We start from the raw sequence: 12018 nt of genomic DNA on the forward strand, positions 1-12018 counted from the left end.
GGGATTCGGCACACATTCCAGGTGTCCAGGACAGTGCCAGGAGGTACCTAGATGGAGGAGGAATCATTCAAAGGCCCTTCAGTTCGAAACTCCATGCTGCTGCTCCCCACTTCATCCCTTGGAAATTCAAGCACAGGAGATGCTGAGTGAGTGAGCAGCCCTGAGATGCAGTCTGGTCAAATCTGTGACCTGTTTCTGCATGTAAAATACTCTTGCAGCACCTTTCAATACTAGATGCCAGTGCACCTGCTGTGCTGGTCTGTCCTTCTTAAATGGCTGGCAAAGTGGATCACAAATGTGACATTAGGATCCTGAGGGATTGGAAAATATCAATCCCAATGCCCATAGATGAGAGATTTGTGGGGCTGATGTCCACAGATTGTGATCTGAGATGCTATTTCATATTGGACAATTGGGGGCTGTTCATAGCCAGCAGTAACTACTCTGACTTCCATTTCAAGAATTCTTGGCATCTAGTTTGTTCAGAGCATTTTGTAAATTAGGATGCTGCATATTAATGTGCCTTTAATAAAGTTAACAAACAGTAGTCCCCTAAAAAGCAACCTGTCACTGCCTAGTACCTCAATGCATATAAGATGCAGTGAGTTGTTGCCAATGTTGAAATAGGCCTCCTTGATCTTCTCGCACAATTCTGCCACTGCCCTTGAATTTCACTTTATACACTGTACTTACCTTGAAACTCCTCAAAATCTTCATATCATCTAATACCCTGCACCCACCTACAAAACCCATCATATCTGTATGATAACCTATGGCACTGTGTCCACGCCCTATATACTGTCAATGCCAATATATACCCAATTAACATCCCCACCTTTGTGCATTCCTTCTGTGCCAGTTCATTTATTATGCACAATGGACAAATGTCAGGAGAAATGTTGAAATGTAATAAGGTTATATGTGGACATTGACTAAAACAAAATCCTATTCAAGAAATTGAGTAGAAAAACTGCTATTTCACTCAAATGCTTTTAGCTCTTATGAAAAAAGCCATTGCATTCTACAACCTCATGGAACTATCAATCAAATGATTGTGATATGGGCCAGATAGTAGAATCAGTCATGCAACACAAATCCTTTAATGGCACTCCCAATATGTGTCAATAGTCAAAGGGAAATGGCAGTTATTAACTTTAAAAAGCTCCACAGACTTTTAAAAAAATTTAAAACACTTGACAACTTTGACAGTTCCTTAACAGTTACCAAGCCCAAAAGACTTATACGCTTTATAGGCATGTTCATGTCTACATGAATAATCCCAAAGTCTACCTGCCTGACCTCCTGTCCAAAGAGCACGTGACCACTCCAAAAGATGTCCAGGGATGATGTTTCTAAATCAAGTACCCTAGCTATCCAAGTAAATGCAAGCACACTATTTTTGTCTCATTGAAGAGCCTATCCATTGTAGTGAAAGTTCAAATACTTCATTCTGTTTTGGAGTTTTAATTATCAGTTAAGTCTGAATCCTTTAATGCTCCATAGTAGCCGTACTGAGGTATTTTTCGATCAGTCCCCAGATAATCATCTTGAAAAATCATTTTTCTACCATCTTTAAATCTATCAAGTGTTTTGATTGATTCTGCTTAAAGTTGATGGTCACTTTTTGGGGTGTTTTAAATTGAACGGTCAGATATTCAAAATCTGGGAAGTCTGAACTACACTTTCTGGGAAATTATAAAGCATCTCAAAAGGACTAAAAAAATCTTAATTAGGTTTTTTGAGGAAGTAACCAAGAAGATTGATGAGGACAGAGTGGTAGACATTGTTTACTTGGACTTTAATAAAGCCTTTAAAAAGGTAGACTAATTAATAAAGTTATATCACATGAGATTCAGGGTGAGCTTGCCAATTGGATACAAAATTGGCTTAATGACTGGAGGCAGAGAGTGATGGTGGGGGGGTTGTATTTCAGACTGGAGCAGCAGTGTTCTTCAGGGATTGGTGCTGAGTCCACATTTGTTTTGTCATTTATATAAATGATTTCAATGAGAATATAGAAAGCATGGACAGTAAAAAAGGTTATCTAAGATTACTAAGAGATCTTGATCAATTGGGTCAATGGGCTGAGGAGTGACAAATGGAGTTTAATTTGGATAAATGCGAGGTATTACATTTTGGTAAAACAAACTAAGATAAGCCTTATACAACTAAAGTAGGGCCTTGGGCCACTGTTACAGAACAGAGGGACCTTGGGGTTCAGGTACATAATTCTTTGAAATATGCATCACATAAAGATAAGGTGGTAAGAAGGCATTTAACATGCTTACCTTCATTGCTCAGATCTTTGAATATAGGAATTTGGATGTTATGTTGAGGTTGTATAGGACGTTCATAAGATATAGGAGCAGAATTATGCCATTTGGCCTATTGAGTCTGCTCCACCATTCGATCATGGTTGATATGCTCCTTACCGCCATTCCTGCCTTCTCGCATAACCCTTCAACCCATTACCAATTAACAATCTGTCTAACTCCCCCTGTCCCAGCATCCACTGCACTTTGAGGTAGCACAACCCTTTGGGAGAAGTAGTTACTCCTCAACTCTTTTAAATTTGCTACCCCTTATCCTAAGGTTATGACCTCTTCTCCTAGAATGACCCACGAGACGAGCATCCACTCTATATCTATTTTATCCATACCCTTTATCATCTCAAATCTCCCCATATTCTTCTACATTCCAGAGAATATTGGCCTAAACTGCTAAATCTCTCTTCATACAACAAACTTCTCATCCCTGGGATCAATCCTCTGAATTGCCTTCAATGCCACTATATCTTTCCTCAAATAAGGTAACTAAAATTGTACACAACACTCCAGATGCAGTCTTACCAATGCCTTGTACAGTTGCTTAACTTGTACATTTCCTTAACTTTATATTCCATTCCTTTAGTTTTAAAAGCCAACATTCCATTTGCTTTCTGTATTATCTGCATTACCTGCATACTAGTTTTCTGTGCCTCGTAAATGAGGACATCCAGTTCCCTCTGTACCATAGCACCCTGAAATCTCTCCCCATTTAGAAAATAGGTCACCTCCCATTTTTCCAAACAAAGTGCATGGTCTCACACTTATCCACATTAAGCTCCAACTGCCACACTTTGGCCAACTCTCATAACCTATCTGTATCCATTTATAAGGTTCTTATTTCCTCAATGGAATTTACCGTCCCACCTATTTTCAAGTCATCCTGCAAATGTGTCTATAGGGCCTTCTATCTCTGAATCCAAGTCGTTTATATATATTATAAATAGGTGGGAGCCAAGGACTGAACCCTGTGGCACCCCACAAGTTACTTCTCGCCATCCAGAATAAAACTCATTTATCCTGACTTTTTGTCTTCTCTCCATCAGCCAGTAACCTATCCAAGCTAATAAATTATCCCTAATCCCATGTGATCCAACCTTGTGAATTAACCTTTTGTGTGGCACCTTATCAAACGCCTTCCGGAAGTGCAGATATATTACATCTAAGGATCCCCATTATCCACTTTGCTTGTTGCATCTTCAAAGAACTCTAGCCAATTAGTCAAACATGAATTTTCCTTCATAAACCTATGTTGACTCTGATGGAAAGCATTTTGACTTTCCAAATGTCCTGATATTGCTTCCTTGATAATTGAGTCTAACACTTTTCCAACAACAAATGTTGAACTAATCTATAATTTCCCACATATTGCCTCCCTCCCTTTTTGAATAAGAATATTAGCATTTTTCCAATCCACTGGAACTTTTCCCATGTCTAGGGAATGTTTGAATATTGTAACCAATGGATCGACAATCTCAGCTGCCTAGGATGTAAGCCATCATGCCTGGGGGACTTGTCTGCCCTCAATCCGAATAGTTTGCTGAGTATCTTTTCCCTATCGATGTTGATTGTTCTACCTTTTCTATAGCCTCCCGTTTCAATAGGAATGGGACTACTGTCTTCTACTTGAAAACTGAGGCAAAGTATTAATTTAGCATCTCTGCCATTTCAGTGTTCCCCACTATTAACTCTCCGGTTTCATCTTCCAAGGGACCATTATTCACCTTAGCAACTCCCTTGGTGAAGCCTCTTCTGGAGTACTGTGTCCAGTTCTGGTCACATTGTGTTACGAAGGATATTATTAAGCTGAAGCAAGTTCAGAAGAGATTTAGCAGGATGTTGCTAGCAATGGAGAGTTTGAGTGACTAGGTGAAAATGAATAGGCTGGGACTTTTTTCACAGGAGGGTAGAAAGTTGAAGGGTGACCTTATAGACGTTTATAAAATAATGACGGGTATAGATAAGGTAAATATTAGTTGCTTTTTCCATAGGGTGGAATATCTCAAGTCTCGGGGCATATTTTTAAGGTGAGAGAAGAAGGATTTAAAACAAAAGAGAAGCAATCTTTTTACACAGAGAGTGGTTCGTGTGTGGAATGAACTTCCAGAGGAAGTGGTAGATGTGGCTACAGTTCCGATATTTAAAAGACATTAGGTAAGTACATGAATAGGAAATGTTTGGAGGGATATGGGCTAGGAGAAGGCAGGTGGGACGAGTTTAGTTTGGGATTATAATTAGCATGGACTGGTTGGACCAAAGGGTCTGTTTCCATGCTATATTACTCTATGACTAGTTGGCAGGTGGGAATTTCATGTCTAAGAATAGTTAGAAATTTCAGGATAAGTGGAGATAGTTTGCAGATAGTTAACAAGTTCATGTTCCAGAAAGATAGAAGAAATATTCTTCAGATGTTAGTTGCCTCCAAAATTTAGTTTAGTTTTAAGGCTGCTATTTTTAAATTAATTTGCCTACTTGTAGTTCGATCACTACCAGATTATTTGCTTAATTATATTATTTTAAATTAATTAAATTAAATTAAATTTAATTTAATTAGATCTCAAGATGACCATACACATTCTCATAGATGTTGGGAGTTGGGACTCATCTTTGTGGGATGAACTGCGATAACTTGATGTTTACTGCTCCCATACAGATAGTGCCTGAGGTGATAATGGCTCCATTAAGGAACATAGCTCCTTTTAAGTACCATTTTGCTGAATGTTTTTTGGCAGTCACTGATTTGTGTAGAGGTTGACTGGTGTTTGATGCTGCAATGTGGTAAAATGTTTTGGATTTATCTGATATCCTGTTGTTCTACATTGTTTTTTCTGGGATTTTTACCTAGATTGTTGTGACATGTTGATAAATCATAATGGAAATATGATTGCCATAAGTAGGGTGATTACCCACATTTGGATAGTTTGATTATGTAACAACTCCTTCCAAAACATCCCCTGAGATCTGGATAGCTCCTTTACAGCAGCAATTCTCCCATCCCTCAGTGATCTGGAAAGCTCCCTTTTTGCTAGTAATTCCCCTGCCCACGTCACCTTATCTCCCCTTGTAAAAGTCTGGATAGCTACTCTTTGTCACTAATCCCCCATTCTGTTGTGATCTGGATAGCTTAATTCCAACAGTAACTAACTCCTTTCATACCTCTGTACCCCTCCTTGCTGAATAGCTCCATTTCGAAAGTAATACTCCCATCCTCCTGTGTTCTGGAAAGCTATAATTTGATGGTGGTCACTTCAATTATCACAGAAACCCAGACAGCACAGGTTTGTTTTTGACTGCTGTAATTTCAAAGAAAACAATGTACATTTGTTTGCTCATGGATTACAAACAAACCATTAACATGAGTAGCCATTTCTTTTGATACTCCAACCCTGTTCAGTTTTGAACTGTACATAGAAATTACCTGAGCTAATCAGTCAGACTTTGTTGATGCTGCATACTCTTGACTTTACAAGATTTGGCTTTATTCTTCCCTGTACACAGCATCATAAGTCCATAGAATCCACAGGAAGTTCACTTGCTGCTGGTTGATCCAAGAAAAACCTTTGTCCAAAGCCTGGAAAGCAAAGACAAATTGATTGTATAGACGAAATATAGAATAAACTACACTGTACACAATATATAAAGCAATGTTGAATTCATTCTTCATAGACAGGTTCATGATTTTTTTAGGGTGCCTTTATTGTATTAGAATTAGTCAGTTTTCAGTTGTTCCAGCATAGGATTATACAGAATCATTTGCATAGCTATGGGCCATTCTGCCTATTAGACTGAGCTATGTTTATACCCCACATGGGTCTCCTTCTATTCCATCTATCTTATATCCAACTTCCAACAAATGTCTCTATTCCCTATCTCTTTCATCTAGTTTTCTTTGTAAAGCATTTCAACCATTTGTTTCTTTGCATAACACATCCTAACTATTCTGAGTGCAGAAACGTCTTGTTGTTCACCAATTGAATTTATTAGTAAATATCTTATAATTAAAGCCTCTAGGTTTGAATTGTCCACAAGTGGAAACATTCCACATCTACATCCAGTTTTAAAGATCTGTCAGATCACCCCACAGTCTTCTATTTTTGAAAGAAAATCATTCTAATTTGTGTAGTGTCTCATCATAACTGTAATTGCTCAATTCTTGTACTAGCTTTGTAAATCCTTTTAGTATTTTTTTCCAAGACTGCTATCATTTTTATATTTTGAAGCCCAGAACTGCACTCAGTTCTAATTGCAACCTGGCCAGTATTCTATAGAAGTTTCACATAGCTTCACTTCTACTGAACGGTATATCCCTAGAAGTAACTTCCAACACTTAGCACTTTTAATTTCCTTGATAGCTTTTAATTCTACTTTTTATACTGTGTATACTCGAGTAAAAGTCAATCTCATGTAAAAATCAATCCCCTATTTTTGGCCAAAAAGTCTGGAATTTTCCATATATCTCGTGTAAAAGTTGACCCTAGTTCTTCACAAATAGCAGATCAATATTTGTGAGTCAAGGTATTATCCTGTACATAAATGTCATGATGAGGAAATTAATTTTTTTTCATCTGTACAATTATGTAACTTTATTTGTGTTGAACAGTGTGATATTGGTGGATTTTAATGAACTTTTGTATTTGACACACTTAATTTAAGGTGTAATTGTAATTTAAAACTATTATATTTCTAATTTACTTTTTGTATGTATAAATAAAAGCTTACTAATTCATTTTTGTTTCTACTGTCTTTGTCCTATAATTGCAAAATTTGTTGTGTTTTTTTTCTTTGTTTCGAGATCAGTTGGGTTTCCATTAATGATACAGTATTTTGGAATGTAGAATGAATTTCAGCCCCTCAAAAGTAGTATCCATGTAATTGTTGACCCCCATCAATCTAACCTTAAAAAGTAATCTAAAAAATTTGACTTCTACATAAGTATATATGGTAATTTATAGTTTTATTTTGTTCTTTATTTGTTTAGCATAATCTGCAAATTTTGATTTGCGCTACTTGCTCCCAAGTCTAACTCATTAACGTAAAGTCTAAATAGTGTTCCCAGCACTGATCCCTGTAGATTACCGTATTATGTCTTCCTCCAATCTGAACAGTTATACTTCAATCTAATATTCTGCTTTCTGTTGTTTTAACTCAATTTACCAAACATTCAACTATTTGTCCCCTGACTCCATATGCCTTGATGTCTGCCACAATGTAACAGTTTATTGAAGCGGAACTGAAAGGCATCTTGTCGAGAATTTCTCCATTGTGTTTACTTCTCCTCTGCCCTAATAATGGTGGAAACTTAATTGAAATCCCAATTTTAAGAGAAATCCCAAAGAAATCACCATTTTCAGTCTAGTATTGCAAAGTGAACTTCATCTGAAGAAACGTGTATTTTCTGCCAACTCCTGTGACAGTTTACTGAGTGCAGATTGTGGAGGACTCAGGAGATTGATTTTTAAAATTCATTTGTGGGACTTGGGCATTGCTGGCTGGCTGGCACTGATAACCCATCCCTATTTGCCCTTGAGAAAGTGGTGGTGAGCTGCCGTTTTGAATCGCTGCAGTCTACTTGCTGTGGGTTGACCAACAATGCTGGTAGGGAGGGAATTCCAGGATTTTGACTGAACAACTGTGAAAGAACGGCGGTATATTTCCAAGTCAGGGTGGTGAGTGGCTCGGAGAGAGACTTGCAGGTGGTGGTGTTCCCAAGTGCTTGCATCCCTTTTCCTTCTAGATGGAAATCGTTGAAAGGTGCTGTCAAAGGATCTTTGGTGAATTTCTGCAGTGCATCTTGTAGATAGTACACACTGGTCCACTGAGCACCGGTGGTGGAGGGATTGAATGTTTGTGGATGTGGTGCCATTTAAGCGGGTTGCTTTGTCCTGGATGATGTCAAGCTTCTTGAGTGTTATTGGAGCTGCATCCATCCAGACAACTGGGGAGTATTCCATCACAGTCCTGACTTGTGCCTTGTAGATGGTGGATAGACTTTGAGATCTTGCCAATCTCTTAGTGAGGGCTACAGGAGTCATAGGCTTTACAGTTACCTGGTAAAGGAACCAGGAATCTAAGGCTTTTTGTTTCTTTTATTGAAAGGGAGTCAGAAACCAATGGTGTTCCATGTCTGTTCTAAAGTTTTCAGGAATCGAATGCCTGTCATTTTCTTGTTAAGGCTGAATCAAAAGAAGAGACTTGCCTTGTGTTTGAGTATCCAGTAAATTATTAAATGTTCTTGAACTTGCATTACTACAAAAGTTGTTGAATTGTTTGTAATAAAATGCGTTTATCAACTGTGTGACCTATCAGTGGTGATATGTAGGAATCCCATGGCCCCAGTCAATGGTACAGTGGAAGGAGACGATTTCCGGTTTGGTTCCCAGGTCTACTACAGTTGTGATGCCAATTTCAAGTTGGTTGGAAGTAACATTGCCACTTGTCAACTGGATGGGAACTGGAGCGTGAGTACACCGCGCTGTGGTAAGACATTGTGATATTTAAATCCTTTGCATTGAGAAGCAGAAACAACATTTCTCCTAAGAACATGACAACCTTTATACTTATATCATTAATATATTTATGATTTTAGCCCTAGCAGTTTAAAGAGCAAATCTCCTGTGATCTCCTCTGTACTTGGATGTCTTGTTTAATTACAGTTGTTTCCTAACTCTCTAATGCTACTTGTGTTAACTATTCTCCTTACCTCCTTTCTTAATAATAGAGTGGTAATAAAGTGGCAAATGTGTAAATAAATTATCATAACAGACAGGCAATGTTAATCAAAGAATGGCATGTTTAGTGTGAAATCTTAGTTTGACTCTGGGGCTTGCTAGGCAGTTTTCCCCCCTCCCCACCTCAAGTTCAGCTGAAGGGGTGAGGAAATTTTAAATAATTTCCTCCTCCTACTGGGTTGAGATGAAATTAACAAACCAGTGTGAACCTAATTCCCAGTGGCTATGTGTCCACAACACAAAGGACCAGAACTTCTAAAAATACATTTGTATTCATTAATGTAAAATGTGATAATATGAAAGTGAAAAGCTTTCAGTTCCAGGTTCACGTAGATAAAATCAGGTGGTGGGCATATTCTTTGCATGAAGCAATCCACATGCATCAATAGAGGACATGTAACCTGTCTATTCAGGACATGGAGGAGTTAATTTGTGGTTGAAACAATATGGACTAATGCCAGTATTAATGACTTATTTAGCTCCACTGTTAAGTTTAAATCCATTAGCTGCAGTGTCAAAATTTCCTACTGCCCAGCACCTCTGCCAATATTAAATATTGCCTTTGTTTTATTGTCAATGTTAATTACTGCCTTGATTTCAGCAAAAACAGTAGATACTGGCTTGGATCCAGTATTAAGATTAAATACGCCCTTCACTCTTGTAACAATATTAAGTACTTCTTTGGTTCCAATGCCATTAATAAGTACTCTTAGTTCCAGTGTTAATGTTAAGTACTTCTTTGCTGTCATGTCAATATTAAGTATCCCTAAGGCTTTGGTTTCAACATAAAGTATTCCTTCGGCTTTAGTTTAACATTACAAACTTTCTTGGGAAGTATTATAAGGCCAAGCTTAGAGGAAAACTTCCTCTACTCTAAGCCAACCTTCAGAATTCCAGAAAGGTTACAACATGGAAGAAGATCACTTAGCTCAATCCATGCTGGCTCCTACAAGAGCAACTCATTTTGTCAGTGATCCTTATGTGTTGAATCTCATTCAGCATGCTTGGCTGAGAGCCCAGTCTACCATAAAAAGATTAACACTGTTAATGTGGGTGCAGAGAAGGTAAACTTTGCTTGTTTGACAGCATTATAATATTATAATAAACCAATTTTCCTGTATTCATTTTTGTCAATGATTCACTGTTTATTTGTACAAGGTGTCAATTTATTTTATTGATACTTTAATGGTCTAGTTGATTGATACTTTGTAGGGCTGTAGGAAAGCAGTTTTGTAAAATTAAACTCAGGGCAGATTTTTTAAGCAGTTCCACACATGCAGTTTTTCGAATTGGTTCTGTACAGGATGTATAACGTGTGGTGGTGCGGTGCATGAGTTATCGTGGAGAGGTATGTGTTATATTGGTGTTTCAATTGGAGCCAGGAATTACAAACCAGATAGACAAATGGTAAATCTGAACAGGAATACTTTAGTAATGGTGCTCACACCTCCACAGCTAGTTCTAGACGAGACTGAAGGTCTCACCCTCTGGGTCTTTTAAAGTGGCAGCACCCTCGACTAAAAAGATGATAGTATGAGTAAGACCTTTAACTTTACCTTGTAAGAGATTCCTCAATCCAAACTACTATTCATGATTCCTGTGAGGGACCATGAACCATAAGTCATGGACAAGCCAACCCAACTCTACGACCATGAACCGTGAGTCATGGACAAGCCAACCCAACTCTAACAAATTACACAGAGTTGGGAGATCCAGTTATGGAGCCCAACAAACTCTGGGGTTGCTGGTTGCTTGCTTGTCACTTGTGTGCCTTTATCCCACAGCACCAAAACTTAGGAGCAGCAGGAGTAAGGTTGGGAATCCTGGTAATGGGTTCCCCTACTATTTTTAAACAGCTCTTTATGACTTTGTCAAAATCCAACCCAATTTGTCATATTGGCCACACACATAAAATATGTCCTGTTGATTTTGTACACATAATGTCCATCAGGATAGGCATGCTATATTGTCTAGGTCATACATTTAAAATGCCCTCCTGGCTATAAACATAGTAATTATAGCTGGTCACAGACATATATGTTACTGAACAAATATATTATGCTATATATTATGTAATCATTCTTGCCAATGTAAAGCTCTTTGTTATCTGTCAGAATCTAAAGCACTCTTATATTGATGGAATACAAGCAACAACTTCCATTATATAGCCTGTTATTTTCTGGGCATGTTTTGTACACTATTCTGACTGCTCTATGAAGTGTGACATTGATCTCTAATTCCAGAGAGCAAGAGCTGTCCTGACCCTGGTGTGCCACTGAATGGGCAACAAAAAATTCTCCCAAGAAGCGAAAATGTAAGCACAGGCTATGTAACCATTGGCACCAGTGTGCAGTTCACCTGCAGAGATTCGTTTATCCTGAGTGGTAGTGCACAAAGAAGGTGTCAACAGGATGGAACATGGACGGGGAAGCAACCGACTTGTACAAAAGGTAACACACCTTTTGTGACCATACTCAAATACTAAAATTTAAAACATAACTCAAGTATCTGAACCACTTAGAAACTGCTTAGCATTTCTTTGCTAACATTTGCTAGCTCATAGTTTCAAATATCATGTGTGCTTATAGTTGTGGATGTCAGTTACTCAACAGTTGGATCTATTCATAGTGGAAATGTCACATCACACAAACTGAGTGTTCAGTGTTTGGGTTATTGAATATTCTCAGACTCAGTGAAAGGTTTTGGCTTGAGACATCTCAGATGTGATGAATACTATTTCAAAACCGACATTTAGAGTCATAGAGATGTACAGCATTAAAACAGACCCTTCGGTCCATTCCGACCAGATATGCCAACCCAATCTAGTCCCACCTGCCAGCGCCCGGCCCACATCCCTCCAAACCCTTCCTATTCATATACTCATCCAAATGCCTCTTAAATGTTGCAATTGTACCAGCCTCCACCACTTCCTCTGGCAGCTCATTCCATACACGTACCACCCTCTG

General features: G+C 38.3%; 1 protein-coding gene across 1 annotated transcript in view; it reads left to right on the plus strand.

Moving 5' to 3' along the window:
* pamr1b (peptidase domain containing associated with muscle regeneration 1b) overlaps positions 1 to 12018 on the plus strand; it is a 151957-nt gene that overhangs the window by 70555 nt on the left and 69384 nt on the right. The window contains exons 7-8 of the mRNA XM_043706264.1: positions 8631 to 8801; positions 11296 to 11502. Coding sequence (XP_043562199.1) covers positions 8631 to 8801; positions 11296 to 11502 — 378 coding nt within the window. The remainder of the gene's footprint in view (positions 1 to 8630; positions 8802 to 11295; positions 11503 to 12018) is intronic.

The sequence above is a fragment of the Chiloscyllium plagiosum genome, chromosome 16 (assembly GCF_004010195.1).
Source record: "Chiloscyllium plagiosum isolate BGI_BamShark_2017 chromosome 16, ASM401019v2, whole genome shotgun sequence".
NCBI lineage: Eukaryota > Metazoa > Chordata > Chondrichthyes > Orectolobiformes > Hemiscylliidae > Chiloscyllium > Chiloscyllium plagiosum.